The sequence below is a fragment of the Catharus ustulatus genome, chromosome 2 (assembly GCF_009819885.2).
Source record: "Catharus ustulatus isolate bCatUst1 chromosome 2, bCatUst1.pri.v2, whole genome shotgun sequence".
Taxonomy (NCBI): domain Eukaryota; kingdom Metazoa; phylum Chordata; class Aves; order Passeriformes; family Turdidae; genus Catharus; species Catharus ustulatus.
The window spans coordinates 39,818,939-39,842,068 of record NC_046222.1 but is presented as its reverse complement, the minus strand read 5'-3'; the positions used below and the strand labels follow the sequence as shown (position 1 = coordinate 39,842,068).

Genomic DNA, 23,130 nt, shown 5'->3' with positions numbered 1-23,130 from the left:
ATGGTGAGATAAAATGAGACAGTCAGTACACTTGTCTGGCTATGCACTGTGCCTGATAGTCTGTTCTGTCTTCTCATTAAATTCCACTTGTAGCTGTTTTCCTATGTGAGGAATGCTGAATTTTGCATGCATACGTGTGCATAGATATGTAAGGGCCAGCAACTGGAACGAGGACCAGAAGTCACAGGTGCACCTGTGTCTAGAGCACTGCCAACTGCAGAGGCCATAATAAGTGCATTTAAGTGGATATGATTATCAGCATGCAGTGGCTAGCAAATCACAAGCCAGACTAGCCAGCAAGAATGGTAAGAGGCTTAGGAGTTACGTATGAGGCAGTTGTAAGACTGGGCAGGGTATTGCAGAGGCCAGAGGACCTACAAGTTGTCTAGAGGAGGGATCAGGAGATCCAAGTATTCAAGCCAGCTACAAAGGAGAGGAAGGGATCCTAAGAAACCTGCCAGCACATGTGTATGCATAGCATGTGCATGTCTGTGCATATGCTCACATGCCCAGCTGGATCTGTGCAGCAACAGCTGGAGTGGAGCAGCAGGTCTTGGGGTTCACATGCCCAGCAGCCAGCAACTGGGAAGACTAAAAATCAAGAGACAGCTGCCAGGTAAGAGCGAGTGTCTAAAGCTTTCCACCAAGTGATCCATAGCACATATTTGAGCACTTGTGCACTTGAGTGCATACATGAGTATGAGAGGCTAACTCCAAGGTTTCAGTCTCCAGCACGAATCACTGGGTAGACTGGATGTCTAAGACCTGAGGAAGATCTGCAGTGTAGCAGATAGAGAGCTGGCATACAGGGGAACAACTCCTGGACAGACTGGTGTCTCAGTGTCTAAGACCAACTGCTGGAGGGATCCATATAATATTACAGACATATATCCCACTCAGAGGACTTCATCTTGATCAGCCAGAGCAGAAGGAGCTCATTTGTGCTGTTTGTAGTTAATGTACGTGCTGTGTTTTCCCTGTTAGCCTGCACAGTCAGCTGTATGGATGTGCCCTGGAAGTCTGTTTGTGTTTATGCCTACTACGAATGCAAACACAGCCTTGCTACTGGCTGGACTTGGCAAGAGGCAGCTGCAGCAGTCTCTCCTTTACTGGGTACAAGATTCAGCAACCTCCAACAAAGAACTTACTCCTGTCTTCACTGTACATTTCTTCAAATGCAGACTCCAGTTCTCTCTGCCATTCTTCTTTTATTTCCATGCGTTTGTATGGTGGCACTGAAAGCTGAGGTGGCATCTGTGCGACAAACTGTCTCCTGCGCATCCGATCCTGAGCATGCATTTGCTCCAGTTCTTCCAGGAGTCTTTCCCTGTCCTTCAAGAATAAAGAAGGGATAACATAAGCTTTCAGTGCTCACATTCAGACAGCCACATATCAAGACTGATACAAAATGCTTCAGTTTGGTTACCATTTTTGCTTAATGTTCAAAGTTAATCTCATTCTAGGGAGAAAGTGCTTCCTCAGAAGGTTGTATCAGCCCTCTAGAGACAAGAGTCATCAATACTATCTAGAAGATCTGATGTTGAATAAAGGATCAAACTCTACACCTGTAGGCCAACTTTCCTCAGGATAACTGAACTTTTTGTTTTAAAAGGCAAATGAGTACTTCTTTTGCCAAGTGACTTTTTTTAGTACATAATTCTGCACTTGCTACTTTTTAAGATGTAAACTAAATACTCTTTGGCACACTGAGTATATGTGAGATTTACTTAAAAAAACAAAGAAGTTTGTTGGGGTGTTTTTTCCTGTTAATTTCAGGACCACCAGCAATATTTCCAGAAATCCTCATTTTAGTTTGGTTATTCTCAGGATCAATCATAACCCAGCTGATAAAAAGTAAGCTTTTTTTTTGCTAGCCAACACAAATACTTGTGAAGTTATCAGACAACAAAAAAATTTTGAGTGTAGATCTCACTACGAGGATTTTTCTCAGTAGCTGAATTTTTATTTCTTAAAGGAAACTATGTCAGTATTTCCAGACTTGCACGCTAACAGAATGTCAGTCTTAAAAAGTTTAAAAAGTTTTTAAAAAATAAAAAAAACTTGTTACCTTCTTAGCAATAATTTTTTCCCCTTAGGTACAGAATCACCAACTCCAACTAAAGCTAATGTGGAAAAGCAGAATTCATCACCTATTAAAAAAGCTTTGCTTGACTTTCACCTATTGGTTAATAGTTGGTCAAACATTTAGGTAACAAAAATTAAGAAGATGGTCTTTCATTCTCACTCCTTCCAGATGCCAAAACAAGCAAACAGATTTTGCCTTTTTTGTTTTTCAAAGACATTTTGCAAACCTTATTTAGTCCATCAGCTTCCCTCCTGAAAATGTAATTCCTTTATTAATCATCTACCTACAACTTACTTAACAGTGGTTGTTCTGACATTAAAAACAGGCATAACTATTTTGCCTACCTTGGCCAACTGGATCTTCTTCAAGGCATGACTTCCTCTAACTTGTGCCTTTTCAAGCTGCTTTCTTCTCTCCCTCTCTGCCTCCCTGTTTAGTTCCTCCAAACGTCTCTCTTCCTCTTCAGCAGCTAAATGAGCATCTGGCTGGCAGTCAATCAATAGTTTAGTGCACAAAGTTCTTTGATGGTTTAAAGCATGTGTAACAATAAAGAAATCAATAATTCTGCAGCGAAACCACTTTAAAAAAAGACATACAATGCCATATGAACATCCTTGAATGTTTACATTGCAAGTAGGACCAAAATAATTTTTACCTTTGGAAAAAAAAATCACAGTTGCATATTTTGTTAGTTTAGATGACAAAGTGTTCCAGTTTCTAGCTGTACCAGGGACAATCATTTATATGATTTATTTGTTATCATAGAATGGTTATTTTTCCTTCAACACAAGGTAAAATGAATGATATAATCAACATTACAGATTGAGTACTTCTATCCTCATGGTTTTGTTTTAAACAAGGTGAAAAAATCCCTGAAATACCTTCAATATAATTTGGGAAACCAGAAACAATCTGCAACTTTCAAAGAAAAAAAATCTTACTAACATAAAAATAAAAATATACTTAGGGGAAAAAAAAAAGTCATTCCAAACAAGCAATGGGAATGCAAGGCAAGTCTGGGAGTATATTGTTAAAAAGAGGGGAACAACTGCAGCTATCAAATCAGTATAAGCCACAAGCCTTCCAGTTTGGTTGTTTGAACATTATACCAGCCTTGTGATCTCACCTTCTAATAAAAGCCCATTCACAAGGGACTGCCAGGAGTGATCCCCTAAGTGACTGAGCACCTAACAAGCTTTACAAGCGTGCCCATCTGAGATTCTCTCTAGTAAGTAGTGTAACAACTGCTTTATACAAGTTCATATCCTTACACATGTTCTAGAAAATCCAACAGCTGATACCCAGACAATGTATGCAATGTAAAGAAAGATATATGTAAGCACAAACACTTGGAGTTAATCACCTGCTCTCCATCCACTGCTCTGTCCACCAAAGCTTCAGCAATATGGTAACGTGTAACAGAAAAGTTGCTAGTACCACAGGACTTCATGGCAATGATCTTTTTCACTTCAAAACTCTAGGAAGAAAAGTACAACTACAGCTGTATCACAGAACAGTATCACCACCAAAGCAACTAAACAGAAGGGATCTGTATAGTTAAATTACTATTAAAAGAAACCCACTCCACCAAATTATGTCCTGAAAATATTGTTTAAAACCTTAAATACATGTAATAATTAATAAACCACATCAGCACAAGGCAGATATAAAGGGCTTTAATAACTGAGAGCACCTAAGAGTCCTAGGCAAACCCCTGCACAGAAACTGATGCTCATCAGTGCCATGTTTCAAAAGTACTAATTTGAAAGCACTTGAGTTTAATGCATGAATACAAACCCCACTTACAGCAACTGTCATATCCACCTCAGAGCAGGGCGACCACAGACCCACAATATAATTATATCCAACACTTGTCAAGTACAGACTTGCTTCAGAAAATTCAGTGCCATTATGTCAAATTTATTAGTTGACCAGAGAAAAGAGCATTTTCTGTAACTTCACTGAAAAGTATCTATTCATAGAATGCTAAGTCGCTGTGCTTTTTTAGTTTTACATACACTAAAACATTTCAACTCTTCCCTGCAAGTTTGAGCAATGAGCCATCAGACCTCCCACCTTCTTTGGCTTAGCCTCATGTTTTCAGTAGCAAAGTAGTGAGGTTAGGTAACTCAATATACTGTAGGACCTGTCTTTATACTTAACATCTCCTCCAATTATCTTCTCTCAGCTTCCCCTCCCTTTTTTCTCCTAAAAAGGTGTTCTTAGCCATGTTACCTAAATCAGAAAGATTCATAGCTTGAGCAGTCTAAAACTAACATGACCATAAAGACACATACACACACACAAGGAGCAGCATTAAGGCTCAGGAATATCTTAAACTTATCTCTGCATAACAAGAGGCATATAAAATTTCAGTATTGACTATTACTATTTTATGAAGATTGCAGAAAGTAAAGTCTTTAAATGAAAATCAAAGAATCATAGAATCATTTATATTGGAAAAAACCTTCATCAAGTCCAGCCACTAACTCAGCACTGCCAAATCCACCAACAAACCAGGTTCCCGAGTGTCACAACTCACATCTTTTAGATACCTCCAGGAATGGTGATTCTACCACTTCCCCAGGCAGCCCTTAACAAGCCAGTGAAGAATCTTTTCCTAATACCCAGTCTAAACTTCCCCCGGTGCAACTTGAGACTATTTCCTTTTGTCCTATCACTTATTACCTGGGTGAAGAAACCCACCCTCGCCTAGTTACAGTCTCCTTTCAGGCAGTGCTAGAGAGTGATAAGGTTCCCCCATAACCTCCTTTTAGTCTTACCAACAGAACTTCAGTAACTTATTTTATAGTCCTTAAGTGATATTATTGCATGTTATTCTAGTAGGTAAAAAACAAACTGTCAAATTTCTTAATCAATAAAAATTATAGTAATTGTAACAGATCAACATTAACTAAAACACTTGCAGATACGGATTATAGCTATGAAAACAAACAAATCCCAGGTCTAAACCTCATTAGCCAGATTACCAATGCCTGCCCCGCGCTGGGTAACTTTCAGAATGTCTACATGAGATATTTACAGTTGAATTACAATACAAGAGATGTTCACAATTAAACATCTCTTCTGAATTATTTCTAAAAATTTTAAAATTAACAAACCAATAACAAATAATTATTGATTACATGTTATCAAGCAAACCTGAAGAATTTTATTCAAAAGCTGCAAAGATGTGAGAATTATGTTGGAGGCTGCAATTTTCCAATTAATCTCAAAAGCAATTTAGACTGAAAAAAATACCATACTTCCATCATTGTTTGTAACTCCTCCCTCTTTTTTTTTTTATTCCCTCAAAAAGTAAGTAATTCTATACTAAAAACTGGCAAAACTGGAGCAGGAAAGTATCATGAAATGGGACAAAAAGTCCAATAAAAAACCCATGATCCCAACTCTACAAATGCTGTGAATACTCAAGCAGAATATAGTAACAATTTTTAGGTTTTATTTTCATTCCATAAAAATCTAAAAGATCATGTAAGAAAAAGTAAGACTACAAGAACTCTGTGACACCTTTCAATAAAATGGTGTTTACAGTTTAAGTTCAATTAAGTAACTTATCATTTGGTCTAACTAAATATGGTCTCAACTCCTAAAATCCATAATTCTGAGAACCAAAATGGGTTATGACATTAGAGTAAAAATACTTCTTTTCTAACTGGGTAAAATGACAATAATAGGAGTATCTTTAGGGAATGTTTCATGTATTCTAAGTAATCACGCCATGAACAATAGTGCCCTAGCTCCTTTTTATGAAATTATAGTCAAGTGTTACTGCAACAGAGCATCAGATTATGATTATAGTTATATTTAATAAGCTCCTTATGCAAACTGATTAAAAAAACACGCAGACTTATTTGGATGACCCTGTAATTTGCTGTAATACACAGGATTTAAAGTTAAACAATTTAAATTCAGTGCCTTTTGAGTAACACATTTGCAAGACTAAGCCCTACATTTACCTTCCCCCAACTGACAGTCAGTATCTTTTTTTTCTCTCTCTTGAAGCAGAAACAGGAATAAAAATCTCTCAATCTTTCAATTACTTAACATTTTCCCCCATGAAGTACATGGTACCCGATAACTCTTTGAAGAAAATAACTTTATTCTTAGCCCTGTGCCCTCCCAGCCATGGGTCTACAACAAAAGGATTAAAATCTATACAGATATGAAAACTAGAAAAAAGGTTTAAAGTCAGCTAGTCTTTAAATTGAACAAATTGACATGCTGTGCTATACTGAAAGAGAGTAATGTCCTTCCTCAACAAAAACTCAACATGTCTGCAAAGTTTCTGATTCAATCTACCATTATCATTATGAACTTCATAACAGAAACAAAACCCATGTACTGTAGAAAATCCAGATATTTGCAAATTCTGCTAAAACCAGTGAGAAATCACATCTGTTGAAAAGGCGAGTAAAGGACATTTGGTAATGGATGGAAATGCATTAATTTTTGGAAAAGAACAATATTTAAACAGAGCACTGACCCAGACATATCATCCAACACAATTGAATATGCAATTCTGGTTTCACCAGAACCTGGAGAAACATGGAAACAAAGCCTTCCTGCTTCCTCTCGCGACAAAATACTAAAGAATGAGGAGAAAATTCTGCATTTATAAAATAGAAAGGAAGATGCATTGTTGATGTTGCTAGATAGAAAGTATTAAATAAAGGTACTATATATTAAGTACTGTGTCAGTTGTTATGGAGGTTAACTGCAGTGACTATCTAAAGAGAAGGGTTAAATAATACTTGATGTAAGACACATTGTAAACTGCAAAAGTTACTACAAAGTAAAGCCACAGTATCTCATGCTTTCCCAACAATGCCAAACTAAGCCACAGAAGCACCTGAAACCCAGGAAATAAAGTCAAAGTTTGGACTGATACAGACTTCACCTGCTCTACACCAGACACAGCAGACACACAACCTGTGGCACAACATAGATGGGAACCGCAGCATGAAAGGGTGCATGAATTCACCTGAACTCTCCCAGACAGGACCTTATTCCAGATGTATTAAATTTCAATACTGAATATACTTCACCAGAAATAACCCCAAACTTTACAACTTACAACACTTGTTTTAATCTTCACTCATATCCAGTTTACACATGAAAACCCTTGGGCAGTCAACGAGAAGATCTAGAGAGAAACTTGTACTAATGAAAGGCCATGGGTACTCCTTCTAATCATTCTTAAAACTGTGAGGGTCAGACCTTACTCAGTTTTTCCAGATACAACGCCAAACCCCTATCATCCTGCACTCTAACCTGTACATAACATGCTGGGATGTAGCTGGGAAAAGTTTTGAAAGATTCACTGGCTCTGAAAGGGGCTAGCATACCTCAACCCTTTCTTTTATTGTAAGTAGTTTGAACATCCCTGAACCCAAAGGTCTAAAGGGGCACAACACCACACGAGGCAACTTAAACTCTGCATTCATGAAGTTCTGTTAGTTAACTCCAAAGTAAAAACGCATGTAGTGTTCTTTCTGCAGTTCAGATCTGCAATCCTACAGGAAATTCTACACGTATGCACCAGCTCTATGAAATCAAAGCAGCGTGAATGGGCTACAAAGCCACACCTCAAAAGGTTGCAGCCTCCCCAACAGACTTGTTTGATGGTTTCCTGTCAAAATTAAAGAGTTTCCTCTTTATTTAGTACTCCCTACAAGAAAAAGAAATTTAAAGGAGAAAGACACCCCAACAAAGCCGCCCCGCAGCTAAAGACAGAATTGTCTTTATTACAGAACTAAACAAAATGCTGTTAACTGCATCAGTATGACAGAAGGCTGAGGAGGCATGTAACATACATTGTAAAGTTTCATACCGCTGGGGCTACTAAATGAAAACGAGATATGATGAAAGTTTAAAAAGACACATTAACTACAAAAATAAGAGTCAAAGAAATAAAAGATATATAGAGAGAAACAAAAAGTAAGATTCACATACAACAAGAGATCAGTAAAGCACCCAAGCTCAGTAGCAAGAAATCTGCTAATACATTATTAACTCATTCTCTTGGCGCTTGCTGAACCACTCTCCTTATAGTATGCAAGTAACAACTCCAGATGTCCTGCTGGAAGAGTCAGACCAATATACAGGGTACTCCTGAAATTGTGATCACTGTTGTATCACGGATACAAACCTCAAAAGGATGTGGGGGAGGAGGTGGCAGGCTGGCAACTTTGGCTGCTCTTTGTCTTTCCACTTCCAGAGCACGTTTACGTGCATCTGTTCGTCTTGGGGGACAAAAACAAAACAAACCACAAAAGAGAAGAGAGATGGAAAATTATTCAAGCAACGTGGCAGAACAGTGCAAAATAAAAGGCAAACCTAAAATCAGGTTCCTAAGTACCCGCACTGAATCTCGGCCATAGGAATGGGGAAGCATATCAAAAAGACAACAGAACTTAGGCTGGAAGGCAGCATTAAAAATTACCTTCTTCAAGTTATACAAAAATGTTAATTTATACAAGCATCCCAAAAGCAACGCAAAATCTTTGCTTTTGACCTAAGTTTCCAGAATGCATTGTGCACTTTAGAATACTTTAACTATTTGAGTGTAGACATACTTAACTATTTAATTTACAGGGCTTAGCTCTACTCAAGCACAACTATGCCCAAGAGGACACAGACCATCTCCCATGCCAGCTCAAGTTTAATAAAAAAAGCCCTAAGAAGGAACACCATGACAAATGCACTAGGCCCTTTTTCCAGGTAGTTAACTCTCCATCAGGAACTGGCCTGACAAGATTTCATATGTCACTGAACTCCTGAAGAGTCTGTAAGGCCAGCTTGAATATCTGACATTCCTGTCTTGGTTTTAAAACTACAGTTTTTATCAAAAGCCACAAGCTTTGTCCACGAGCATTAATTCTCTAACCAATAAAATATCAAGATTGAAAAAGCTCCAAGCAAGAAGAATCAACATTTTTGGCTTTCAACTTGTGACATGGTAAAGTTTATTCTTAATAAAACAAAATAAATATTACATACCTGGCTTGCTCACGAAGTATTTTTTCTTTCTGGTGCTTCTGCTCTATCAGAGCTTTTCTATGTCTCGTCTCTGCTCTTTGTTTCCTCTCCTCTGCTTGCTTTGCCAGAGCTTCTAAGTCAGGTTCCTTAACATTGAAATATTGTAATCACTTAGTACAGAATTTTACTCACATCTCATACTATCATTATGATATTCCAAATAACATACTGCTGGTAAGAAGCACAAGCTCAAAACTACCTTCTACTGTATCAGGGTAAAAATACTCTTAACCACTGTCCCTTCTCTGCCACTTTTATTTTCTTCTCCACCAACAGCAGCGAACCTGCCACATCCCTCAGCCAATTTAACCAAATATTGATGTAGAAATCTTAGTTTCTTCTGCATCAGTTTGACAAAAAGGACAATTAAACACCCTGTTAATTTAAATTTAGTTATTTAAACCCTATAGCAAATGCAGACTAAACTGTGTAGGAAAAGCATGTTACTACCCTTCAGTCATCAACAGAAACATTTATAATTAGTTCTCTGTTCCTATAACACTGGTTCCACAGTTTTTTGCTAACTCACTCATCCTAGCATTGGAAGGACTTTATAAAGAAGTTGATTCAAAGACATTGATACATGGAAAAGCATAATGCTATTTTACTCAGGTTTCAAGATCCTGACTAATTCAGGAAGTAAGCCACACTGTGAAATCCATATTAAAAAATCTATGTCTGACTTCCATAAACCTGATTCAGAGTCAAACCTATAGAAAAATTCTACCCAGCAATCTCAATGACCTCTCAAGCAGAGGCTACACAAGTTACAGGATTTTAAAGAAAGTGAAACCAGTTTATAGGTGCAGAATCAAAAGTGACACTGCCTGTTTGCAGTCTAGGTAAAGGCCTCTGAAGCCCTTACCAAGGCTTTCCACGTTACTGGAGCACTGAAGGGAAAAGAAATGTTAAGTGTATTTTCTTAACCATAGAAAAGATCCATGGTGGAGAAAAAAATTACTGTATTACTGGCATAACTGAGATACTGAATCATTATACACAATTCAGTCAAGTACAAAAGCACATGATCATACAAGCTAATACAAACAAACTAACTTTAAATTCTGCCCAGTAAGTCTACGGACAATAGGTCCATAGACTGTCTTATGGAAAGATATCTGCAAAAAAGTACATAACCCAGGATATTCCCCTAGCTTCCCTAAAATCTGGGCAGGGGGCTCAGAAGCCTTGGTAAGGTGCCCAAAACCCCCGTGAATTCAGTCTAAGTCCCTGGGAGAAATTACATCATTATATGAAAAATTACAAAATCACAAAAATAAGTAGAGTGTAAATTAAAGTACTACAAAGTAGAAAAGTGAAGTTTTAAAAATTATTTATATTAGGAGTCTGAACACAAAATAGAAGATTTAGGGCGTGGTATGTCTTTCTTCTTCATGTTGTCCATCTTTTGAGTTAGGATGTCAATTCTGAATTAGTTTAAGAAAAAACTAAACAATACAATGTAAGTGTCATGTATTGAAGATTAATTGTAAACAATGTATGCATAATTTAGAGTATAAAAGATAAGTCCTGCCCTGAAGGGCAAGCAAAAAGCCTTAAACGAAATGTAAGGTGAACCACAGGAAGTCAGAGAGAAAATTCCTTAAATAAGAAAAAATAACCTTAAAAACCTAAGAAAAACGGCTTCTGACTCTTCCTTTGGTGCCCAGGCTGTGAAACAAGAATTCTCAAACCACCACTACTGTGCAGTGAGTGATCTCAAACCATAAAAAAAAATCACCGCCATTCACAGTTTCCATTCTTAAAAAGTTGGGTATTCAGGTATCAGGACTTCAAAATTAGGAATGTCAAGGAAAAACCAACCAAACAGTGATTTTGGTATTTCTAAAACATCAAAATTCTGCCTGACAATATATGCTGGTATTGGGTGGGACAGAAATTATTTTCTTCACAGTGGCTGATATGAACGACGCTGTGCTTTGAATTTGTGCTGAACACATAGTTGGTAATACAGAAAAGTTTTTGTTATTGCTGAGCAGGGTGCACATAAAGCCAAGGCTTTTTCTGCTTTTTGTGCTGCCATAGTGGTGAGGAAGTTAGGAGTGACTGGGAGGAGACACAGCCAGAACGGGTGACCCCAACTGCCCAAAGAGATATTCCAGACCACATGGCATCATGCTCAGTACATAAAGTGGGGGAAATAAGAAGGAAAGGGGCAATGTTTGGAGTAATAGTGTTTGTCTTCCCCAAGTAACCACTACACATGATGGATTCCTGCTGTCATGGAGATGGCTGAATACCTGCCTGTCCATGGGAAGCAGTGATTTAATTTCTTGTTTTGCTTTGCTCTGTGTGTGGCTTTTGCTTTCCCTATGAAACTGTCTGTATCTCAACCCATGAGTTTTCTGGCTTTTACCCTTCTGATTCTCTCCCTGGTCCCACTGGTGAGGGAGTGAGCAAGCAGCTGCCTGGTGCTTGGCTGCTGGCTGGGGTGAAACCATGACACAATAATATTAAGCTCACTTACATTCTCCTTGGCCTGTCGATGACCCTCCCCAATCGCTCTTAAGCTTGATAGATACAGTTCTTCCAGAGCTTTCATCTTCTCATCCTGTGCCTTCTGCCATTCAGCTCTCAGTGCCTCCTCTAACTGATGCAGTTGTTCTTCTCTCTTCTGTTTTACCTTCTGCCTTATCTGGTAGGAGATATACTTCTGCTGCTCTCTGACCTGTAGAAATAGCATTTATGTTTGCAGCAAATCAAGAAAAGCACAATATTTTTTGCAGCAAGACTTTCCACATAGTCTACTATCCTTCCACATTTCCATCTCATCTACTATTCCATTCACAATCTATCCAGAAAATACTTTCAAGTCGCTGTTACCTTTTCCCAAAATTAATATATAAAATAATAAATTTAATCTTAATTAAACACTTTAGTTGAAGTCCAAAAATTGATGTACAAGTAACAAACTGCAAAAACTAATTGGAATATCCTTCCCTCCAAAAATACAACACAGTAATTTATGAACAGCTCCGGTTACAATTCAACATGGTTAAAAAAAATGATACCGAAAACTTAGTAAACATAGTTTATTAATTTCCACTTTGTATTTTGGGATATTTTTTTTTTTTACAGCAAAGGTTGTCAAGCACTGGAACAAACTGCCCAGGGAAGTGGTTGAGTCACCACCCCTTGAAAAGTTCCAAAGACATGTAGATGTGGCACTTAGGGATATAACTTAGTGGTGGACTTGGCAGTGGTGGATTAATAGTTGGATGTGATAACCCCAAGGGTCTTTTCCAACATAAAAAAATTCACCATTCTACAATACTATTACCTTGAAATTCAGCTTACAGGAAATAATCTTTTCAGCTACTTTTTTAAAATTACTTAAACCATCATCAAATTAAATACATGGAAAATACATGGAAAAATACAGGCATACCTGTTGTAACCTTAGTTTTCTTCTTCTTTCGTATTCTTCTTTCAGAAACATGGCTTCTTCATTAGGACTAAGCCTTAAAGTCCCAGCTGTTAAAGGCTTCCTTTTCATCTTTGGATACACTGATTGATCAACTTCTATGAGAACAATGCACAGAAAAAGAGAAATTGTACATAAATGCCACTGGCAAAACAGCTATAAAAACAGGGTAATGCTTCTGCCATAATGTTGTCAACTCTATCACGGTATCTGTGTGAGAGAGCTACAACTGTTCACATCTGGAGGCTGGACTTAATCTCAGAAGTCTTTTCCAACCTTAATGACTCTTAACTGTAATGAACAGCATTGGCTCTGTCTTTGTGACATAAGACACAAAAAGATAACGCTTTTGAACTGCTTTGAGCTACATACCAAACACTGTAATACTATCACACTCACAGCCTACTCTGTGGACCAGCCTCGAACATTTGAAAAGTGAAGGGTGAACACCATTCCACTCCTGGGAAGATTTAAAAACAAACCCACAGAAAAGCACAGCCCACAGTAAAGCAGGCTGGTCACTCAGGTGATTTGTACTGAAACACTCTCATAACTGTGGTAGAGAAGAGGTAAGACACAACAGCAAATCTGTTGATGTTTTTGGCTGCACTCCAAGGTTTCCTGCCCTACAGGCTCTGAAACTGCAGCAACAGCCTGCGTACCAAGCATTCCACTGGAAAGCTGAAACTGCTCACCAACGATTTTTTTATTCAAGTTTTCCTAAGAAGACAAATTTCAAATTATGTTTCCCTCGATATTTTACTGTGAAACAAGAATATTCTGGTTCTGCAGACAGCTTCCCATTTTCCTTGTAATCACGATTTTCATGATTAAAAATACTGAATTCCATCTGATATGTAGCCCAGACTAAAATTACCCTCCCCCTAAATCAAGCAAGATTTTTACTGGATCTTTAACTATTTACAACCCTGGAAATACTCGCACGAAACAAAGGAAGACTTTCAAAAGCCACTGTTTCAATTCATACAGCGCTAACAGTTTAACCTACAAGTCACACCTGGAAACAATTACTTTCAGCAACATACATACTGATCTTGGCATATTTAGAGTCACAGTATCATAGATCAATTTTCAAGACTGTAAAGAAATTAGGTGAGGTGTAAAGCCGAAGATCCATAGGATACTTTTGGTAAAGAGTTATTAAAGCAATTAATCCCAAATTCTTTCATAAAGAGGGACCAGTAACATCCTGGGTCCTGCCAGCCCTGCCTTAGTCACTCGATGAGGTACAGAAGTTTATCACGGCACAAAATTAAGTCGCAAATTACTACATTCTCTCTCTCACACACACTCCTAAAGAGAGGAAAAATGTAGAGGATGCCCAATGCAAAGCCTGGGTCTAAAGGATAAGAGTAGAGATTGCAAACGCCGCGCTTGCCCGGGCTCAGCCGCAGCACGACGGGGACGGCGCGGAGTGGAGAGGTCCTCGGTACGCCCGGGCCGCTCTCGCAGGCACCGGGACGCCCCGCCGGGACCACACCTGGATCCGCCCGATCGGAGTAGAAAGGGGAAGAGGAAAGGGAAGGGAAGTAAAGCCGCCCCTCACGCACCCGCCGCCGCCTGGGCCCTCCCGCTCGCCGTGGCCAACGGCCGCCGCTCCCGCCACGTGACCCCGCGCCCTCAACGCGCCGCCAACAGCGCATGCGCCACCGCCCGCCCCGGCCCCCGAGCCCCGCCCCTGTCCCGCGGTGGCCAATGGGAGCTCGGCGCGGCAGCGGTGGCGCGCGCGCCCAATATAAAAGCGGGGCTGTGGGCGAAGAAGGCGTGCACATCCCAAGGTGTCTTTGGAGGTGGTGTTGTGCTAGTCAGCCCCCTCCGCATGGCCGATCTAAGTGCGGATCGTGCTTTACTCGCCTAGCGCGGCAATCACAGCGCGCACCTGCAGGGGTTTGTCACCATGGCTCCCCTCACAACACCGCACCAGGAGCCCACAGTCGGCGTTTCTAAGTGCTCGCGTGGTAGGGACACTCACCGGCCGAGCTTGAAATGCTGAGAGCGGAATAAAACTACATCCTGCTACTTCTGCCTCACTAGTGTTACTTCTATGCAGCTTCCCTGCTCAGCGCTCCTTTTGGTTGCACTGTGTCAGTAGAAGGGCTATCACAGAATCATAAATGGTTTGGCTTGGAGGGGAACCTCGAAGATAATTTAGTTCCGACGCCATTCAGGCCACGGCAGTGCCCCTGTAGCTGTAGCGCTGCTCTGCTGCCTTCTGGGCTTGCACATGGCTTCGACAGTGGGCACACCTGTGCTGCTGCCTCACCCTTGTGGCTAAACCCTTGCTTACACACCTAATTTTTAACTAACGCCTGCGCCTTGTAAGTCTGAGGCAATACTTGCTTCTTTGCTGGTGGCATGTAGTGACGGGACAAGGGGAGTAAGGGATTTAAACACCAAGAGAATAGGTTTGGATTAAACATTAGGAGGAAGTTCTTTACTGTGAGGTGCTGAGGCACTGGCGCAGGTTCCCCAGAGAAGCTGTGGGTGCCCCATCCCTGGAAGTTGGATCCCCCAAGACCGGATCGCGTGGGGTTTTGAGGAACCTGTCTGGTGGGAGGTGTCCCTACCATTGCAGGGGATTGGAAACAGATCATCTTTAAGGTCTCATCCAATCCAAACCATTCCATGATTCTTCCTCGCACTTCACCTTTCTTTCTAAAAGGAACCATTTATCATACACGTAAGATTTGCAGCAGTTGATATTTGGAGGTGGAGACATGCGATATCCTTGATTTGTGAGGAATGCAAATGTTATTTGTATAAGGGAAACAATCCTGGCGCACATACAGATGAGGTGAGAGAAGCTGTGTTTGTTTCTTTGCGTGGAGCACATTCCAAGGGTTTAAGCTGCTGCTACAAAAATGGAAGAAATGTTTTTGACTTAAAACGCAGGCACAAAGGAGATAATTAGTTGTCTTACACTGAAACTCGAGTATAAAATATAGCTACTTTTTGGACAGTTTCTTATAGGAAAATGAAAAAAAATTACACTAGGAGCTAACTTGTCATAGTAACCCACCATATTGTGCCCTACTGAAACCAGAAGGACTGAGATTACTCAGTAAAACTGATTGGTTTGGTGCATGCAGGTGCATGGCTGCACAGAAATTAGACTAAAAAAACCACAAAGAATTGAAAAAAGAATAAATCAGCATAAGGAGAAGATGGCAGTTTTATATGCTTTTTTTTCTGCCTTCTTAATTTCACTGCTAAACTGCCTTCTTGTTCACAGATTTGCTTTCTGACAAGTGCCTGCAACTTGCTGCAAACTATTGACTGGAATAGCTGGTACCAAGCTAGTATCTGATTGTACTTTAGACACACAGCTGTTTCACAGTGTGCATATTGAATAAATTAGACTCGAGAAGTGCACTTCCAAATGTGTTTTCTAGTCTCCTTATCGGATTTTTTGTCCTTCAGCATTTTCATTATGGCAGTGCTCTCCTCAATTACATCACTTGTAAATAGCTTTATCCTGCAGGTCAACAGGTGAAAAAAAAAGTCAAGACAGTCTATTAAGACAGTAATTGAGATTATGGATTTTAGAATCCTCTGCTTATAAAATGTGAAAGAGGTCAAATATACACTCCTCAATTATACTGTTGAATAAAAGGGTTATTATGGAACCTACCTGTGCTGGGTAAGAATTTTGTCTCAAGGGTGTTTTCTGTCATTGTCTTGCAGAATTATTTCTGCTACTGCTTAATTTACATACATATACTGAAAACCAGGAATTTTAATACTGGAATGTACTACAGACCTGCATTAATTCCTTCCCCCTGTGAAGTAAATGGTGTTTCTTTTATAAAAGGTGAATAGTGATGCAGCAGCACTGGTGCATTTAGACAGGGATATATAAAACTGGAGGTAATGAGCTTCATTTTTTGGTCACACTCCTCTTGAGTAAAAGGAATTACACTTGCAGGAGTTCTGTACAAAGTCCCAAGATAGCCGGTGGAAAATTTGAATTTCTTTTCAGAAATAGAATTTTCATACGTAGAAAATGTCTGGGAGTGAATCTATATGAAAACACAGATTTGAAAGAAATAATTTTAATTTAATGCATTTGAGGTTGAAGAGGGGTTGCATGACTGTGAAAGGCACTGATGAGTTGACCTGCAGTGCACAGCCAGGAGCTCAAATCATAGTGCAGGCCTTGTGCTGTTCCAGAAAATGTCTTGAAAACAGACTGTTTGTACTTCCCTATCACAGAGGAGGTTTATTCCATCCGTAGATGAACCATTGCAATAGACTTTGGCACAGGCACCTTGCCTTGCTGTGCTCTGTGGGGCCACTTGGTCTAAATATGAGATCCAGGAGGCTGGAGTTGATTTTGGGTAGCCTGAGAGAAAATATTCCCTGTCTCACAGGCAGCTTGAGCAGACCAGAATGAGCAACCTATACACTACCACACAGGAACACCTGCTCCTTTTTTCATCAGAAATTCTTCACTGTCCACTCATTCTCTCAGTTGCACAAGGGAAGATGACTTTGTAGGCTTTTCTGCATCTTTAGCAGGGCAGCCCTGGTTTTAAAGGTTTTCTGCAAGCTAGTAATGGAACAGTACAAAGCTCACCCTTGCACAGGACTTGGCACTCTGCTCGAATTAAGTATTCTCCTTGAGAAACCCTGAAGGAAGAGCTTTAAAAAACGTGTCATATTCAGACACGGAATCCCCCTGCTCTGAGTCCTCTAACACATCATTATACATTACTACAGTTTTCTGCTTCTAGTCTCCTTCTTGCTGATAACTGAGGTAGCAGAATGAAATGAGAATTTATCTCAGTCTGAACTGGCCTTTCCCTGTATTCAGTATTCCTCAATGTCACATCCCACACTGTCATACAGTCTTAAAAGTTCCCCTATGGTTCATTTTGGTTTGATGTGTGATTACTTCTCCCATGCTGTTCTCTTTTAGCACCTGGCACCTGATGTCTAATTATCATGACTGCCAGGAACTGACAGGATGTGGTTTTACAAATGTTTGTAATCCTCCAGTTCATACATTTTCAAAACTGCAAAGTGCTTTTGTTAAATAGTTTGCAATAAGCACATTCATGTGTAAGCTTTGCAAAAAGACATGGAGTTTCCTAAGAAGGAAGAAGGGCTGATCTTTATTTTTGAGGCTGACTAATCTACCATGGTCAGCCTGTGCAAGCACAGCCTATAATAGTTTCTGCCCGAGACTGATTTGGAGATAAATTTTCTTGACAGATGTGGAAGAATAGCTTTTGTTATTATATTACATGTCATGTAATAGAAAGCTGCAAAGCTACACTTTTCAGTACCAAAGCAACTGTATCCAGAGCTGTGCCTGTGTAAATGCTCAAGTGCAGATTATGTCCAAAAAAGATGCTATAGTTTAAAAAAATAAAGGAAAAAAAAGTAAAATATGAGGCATAAAAGGTTATGTAGCTGGCAGAAGGATAATTATATGCAATTAATTACAGTGTACGTCCTGAAATTATTGTTCTAGAAGGAAATATCTGTAAATTCAGATTTGAGTGGTGGTGTTTTACAGACCAAAAAAAAAAAAAAGAGGCATGCTGTCCTATGACATTGATTCAGAAGCTCTTATTAGGAAACCGGGCTCATTCTCTGTCACAAATGCTCCTGGGATTTCACCCAGTGTCCTTAGCCCAGCTTAATGATTTGGGTCTCTGGAAAACAACCAGCCTTGGGGTGGTAAGAGCAGCAACAAGTGACTAAGAACTTATCATTCATGCATGAACCACTGTGCTGCCTAAGGTCATTTTAAAATGGGCTCTCAAACAAATGAACTCTCCCAAAGCTTGAAGCCAGAACTGAGCTGGATTAAGGTTTTTACAGACAAAAAGGAGCCTTGTGTACCTGTTTCATATCCTCAGAACCAACCTACCTAATTACTCAGTGATGCCAGCATGTGTAGACTTCTACAATGCAAACTTGGTGTATGCACATTCATTTGCTAAAATTCTTGTAACCTGCGTTCAGCCTTCTAAAATGTATGGGAACTATAAAGAGAATTTTCTCCAGATCTTAAAATATGCATAGTAACTATGTGCACTAATAGACCAATTATGCTCAGTCCAGTGAGTTTACAGCTGGTCTTTGCCAGCTTTTCTCAACTACTGTGCCATATCTTGTTTGGCTAACCTTCCTGAGTTTCTTCTAATATCTACTTCTATTCAATTTCAGAAACTACACTGAACATTTCTTTCTTTATTGCAGGTAGTTTCAAGCAGAAACCTGGATTTTCTGGCATTTTCTTTAAATAACAGATTCTACTCCAGCAAGATCTCTTAAATGGCTTAGAATTTCTCATTGTAGGGAAAGCCCTTCTTATGTGATGAAAAATGCTTTTTTAGTTTAGTCCTATATTAGTAGTAAGCATTGTATTTTCAGCACATAGTAAAGGTGAAAGGAGAAAACTAGGGTTTTTTTCTAATTTCCAAATGATTGCTTTTTGTCCAGCCTAATTTGACTTACTCTGTATTGTTTGCCCCTCCATTTGATGACTTATGTTTATTACATTTTATACAGCAGGCATGGGAGTTTTCACAAGCTTCAGTTTCTCTCAGATGTGCATCCAAATGCTGTGCCATAAACAAAAAAAATGAATACAAAAACATCCTAAAGAATAGCTTAAGGCTTTAAATCTACAAGTCTCCAAGAAAGAGGTTTAATTAAGGTTCTGGATAAAATCATAAATAATGAAATTGTCAGGACCTGCCAATATATTGACCAATTCAAGCCCAGAATCTCTGAATCCTTTTTGGTATCTTAATAGTCATTTATACATAAAGCAATTAAAAGTTTGTGTTAGATACTCCCTTTGCTTAATGCTGGCTTCTGCTATCTCTCTGACAACTCACTTGTACAGTGGGTGACATACAGGATATGATACAGGATGCAGGTCTCCTCTTGGGAAAGTACATGTCATTATTCTTGGATAGCTGTTGTAACATCTTAATCTTGTTTATGAAATACCAGCAAAAGCATTCACAGTGTAAAATGTGGATCCTGGTTTGATCAAGACCTTCATGCTGTAAATCAAAGAGACTCTATGATCAGACAGACTTGTGATATAGCAGATTACACTTCTACTGCAGATTAACTTTGATGTTTTTTTTAGTAGAGAGAAACTGATTATATAGATGAAGTCATTAAAAGGCTTTATGGATGAAATATGTTTCAAAGAGAACCTTACAAAAGGAATGGATAGTGAAGAAAAATTTACAAGAGGTAAGAATGAATTTGCACCAACAGAAGAAATTTGGAAAAGCTGAAGAGTGAACAAGTTAGTTCAGAAAAAAGCACTGAACATGGAGTAGTGATACACTGGTTCTTACTGCTCCCATTTTATTCTTTTTAACAGAAATCAATCGCTCTAAAGACATGGAGACATTTTCTGTCATAATTTTGCTAAATATTATAGAAACCAAGGCAGGGTGAAAGAACAAAGAGTCTTCAGTGATTCCAGAGAATTAAACTTAGAGTCAATTCTGAGGAAAACAAGTATGTGAGGAAGCTATTGATGATTTAGATGCTAGTTTGGTAAACTAGAATCTTGGCTTCTGTTTTCTACAAGATGAGAGATTTTTGTGCCTGTGATACTGGCTTAGGCATTTTGGGATAGATCTATTGACTGGAACTAAGTCCCAGAATCCTGATTCTGAAAAGCCTTGCTAAGCTACTAAAGCCTAGAAGCTGTTAACATTTTTCAATCCTAAACACCCATGAGCTTCTAGACTTGCTGATCTTTATATGCCCAAGCTCTTCTGATGTTGACAGGACTGGCAGCCTCAGAATCTCAACTTGAGCAAGATTCAGGAATTATGTCCTTTTTTTATATATAGATATATATACATAAACATCTAGTGTACTCAAAAAGGCTTTTTTTTGTTTTTCATGTGGATTCCAATATTTAGTAGATGTTTGAGGCTAAATATACATATTTTGAAAATCATGTCCCTACAGATCGGAGAGGTGGAATTCAAGATATATTCCTTTTCTCAGTATTTCCTATAAGGCAGCTGGACAGCTGCACCTTTGACTTTACATGGTTTCCTAATGGTGTGCTCACATCTTTAGATCACACATCGAGATTCCAGCAAAACCCAGCTGATGTACCCACCAGTATGAGGCTACATCAGCCCTAAAATTGGAGGTATCTATTGAATCTGACCCTTTGTCTCAGATATTAAAGTAATACTGAAGGCAGTAAAGGGGACAGCAGCAGTAGCAGAGACAGACATAGGCAACAGCGTCATTTGCCCCAGTAATGTCCTTGGTAGAGCAAAACCACTTTTTTCCCCAGTGGTCCATAAAATTGCCTCAATCTGCTTCTTTGGGTGATCAATGCTCATCTGGAATTTTATCACTGTCCTTTTTAGAGGATAATTTAATTGTTTAACATTTATAGAGGCAAGGTAATAACCTTGGATTTACATAGAGTTAATTTCTTTCTTTGTGGGTGGGTTCTGCAGGATGTGAGCAATTAAGTTTCTGTGGGAGGATACAGGAAACATGATTAATGGATCAAAGAAAGACCATCGAAGGAAAATGGGTATAATACCAAGGGAGATAATGCTCTATTTCATAATACTTATGCAAATATGCCAAATGTTGGAGAATTCAATTAATATTTGACAAATGGATTCCCTGTGATGCAGAGTAAACACATACTGGGGAAACAATAAAGCTTTATTGCACATTATCTGTTAACTTCCTCTCAGACAGGCTGGGTTGCCTGGTCAAGCATCTCATTCCAGTGCAGGTGGCAGGCAACAGCCAGGCACAAATCGGTGAAAGACACTGAGATTGTTTGGATGAAAAAGACTGACTAAGGTTGAATTCTTTGCACACGTGGCCAATCAGCACTTGTCAATGTGTGTAGGTCTGCTGCTCAGTCCTCTGCCAGAAGTCAGATTTTATCCCATGGAAATGGACACTGGTTTAAGAATGGAGGAGACAGAATTAGACAATGTTTATGTTCTTGATTTTATTTCTATAAAAGCAACACCAGCAGGAAAAACAATAATGAAGTGTTGGACCGGGACTCAAAAAAGCCAAGCTTCAGTGACCAGTATAAAATTAGGTTAATACTAATGCTGTATAAAGGCAGTAAATCCTTCAGGTACTGTGGTGATGGGAGATGCACAAATATCTAGATTTTCTGAAAACATAAGTTTCTTGTTTGCTTGTAGCTTCCATACTGCATATGGTATTTTAATATCTGCTCTAAAATACTCAGTTCCTCTACTGAAGATTTAATATGAGCTTTTGTTCTGAGAAATCCTGATCCACAGAGGGAAGGCATTTGACAAGTGTATTGAAACATACTGTCCATTTCAGACCACACAGACTGGGTACTGAGCTAACAAAATGTGACAACAGTTATGGAGGTAAAGTTTTAACTGTGAAACTCAAGTCTGTCCTTTGGTTGCACCTGCCCTGTAGCTGGTATCATACTTTGCAGCCAGGAGCAATTCTAGGGACTTCCCTTCAGTGCCTTGAGACAAGAAGTTGGGAAGAACACAAGAAATTAATCTTCAAAATCCCAATGTTCCACAGAAAACCTACAGTAAATTCACGAATACAAGCCGCACTGATTATAAGCCGCATCTCTGGGTCTTGGCAAATATTTCGGTTTTTGTCCATAGATAAGCCGCACCCGAATATAAGCCGCTTTGTCATTCGCAGTGAGGACCCGCGTGCAATTAGTAACAGAACCGCGGGAGGGCGGGGTTTACTGGCTGAGCTAAGGCTGTGCAGGCTCGGCCCGCTAGGGGCCGCTGACGGGGCCAGGTGGGCCAGCACGGTGCTGCAGCTCGGGGCCGGCCACTGCTGCCACTGGGCTCGGTCACCCCGGGTCGGCGCTGCCCCGCGGTGGCAGGCAGGGACGGAGCTTCCCCCGCTCCTATGGCAGCGGCAGCGGGCGGGGACGGAGCTTTCCCACGCCCGTGGCGCCGGCGGCGGGCAGGGACGGAGTTTCCCCGCTCCTGCCGCGGCGGCGGTGGGCGGGGACAAAGCACCCCGTCGGCTCCCCGAGCCGCGGCAACGGCTGCGCGGGGCTCCTGTCGGCTCCCCGAGCCGCAGCAATGGCGGCGCCGGGCCCCCCCCGTCTCTCCCCTGGGCTGTGGCAGAGGAGGAAAGAGAGCTCTCCCTCCTCTCTCCCCGCCCCCCGTGCTGCCTACAGGGAGCCAGGCTCCACCCGCGGTGCAACAGAGTAGCGATTTGTAACAATCGCAAAATGCCGACTTTGCAGCTGCTCGGCTCAGCACTCTGGCAGGCACTTCTGAGGTTGTATTAGCCGCTCCTGATTATTAGCCGCATTTCCGGTTTAGGAGCAAAATCTTAGTCAAATTGGTGCGGCTTGTATTCGTGAAATTACTGTACTCTTGGAGATGGCATGCCCCTATTTGACTGGGAAGCTCTCTCAACACTTTAAATGAGACTTCTGTGTATTGCTCTTTTCTGTGAAAGTTGGTGCCTGCTTGCTGAAAACAGAAGTCCACCATGATGCAAACAGAAA

At 40.1% G+C, this 23,130-nt stretch overlaps 1 protein-coding gene across 1 annotated transcript in view; it reads right to left on the bottom strand.

Moving 5' to 3' along the window:
- CEP295 (centrosomal protein 295) overlaps positions 1 to 14,217 on the bottom strand; it is a 43,366-nt gene extending 29,149 nt beyond the window's left edge. Inside the window, exons 1-8 of the mRNA XM_033087062.2 lie at positions 14,165 to 14,217; positions 12,558 to 12,691; positions 11,637 to 11,837; positions 9,110 to 9,234; positions 8,259 to 8,352; positions 3,450 to 3,563; positions 2,431 to 2,571; positions 1,149 to 1,332 (exon numbers count right to left, since the gene is read on the bottom strand). Coding sequence (XP_032942953.1) covers positions 1,149 to 1,332; positions 2,431 to 2,571; positions 3,450 to 3,563; positions 8,259 to 8,352; positions 9,110 to 9,234; positions 11,637 to 11,837; positions 12,558 to 12,665 — 967 coding nt within the window. The 5' untranslated portion in view covers positions 12,666 to 12,691; positions 14,165 to 14,217. The remainder of the gene's footprint in view (positions 1 to 1,148; positions 1,333 to 2,430; positions 2,572 to 3,449; positions 3,564 to 8,258; positions 8,353 to 9,109; positions 9,235 to 11,636; positions 11,838 to 12,557; positions 12,692 to 14,164) is intronic.
- Positions 14,218 to 23,130: the final 8,913 nt, after the last annotated feature.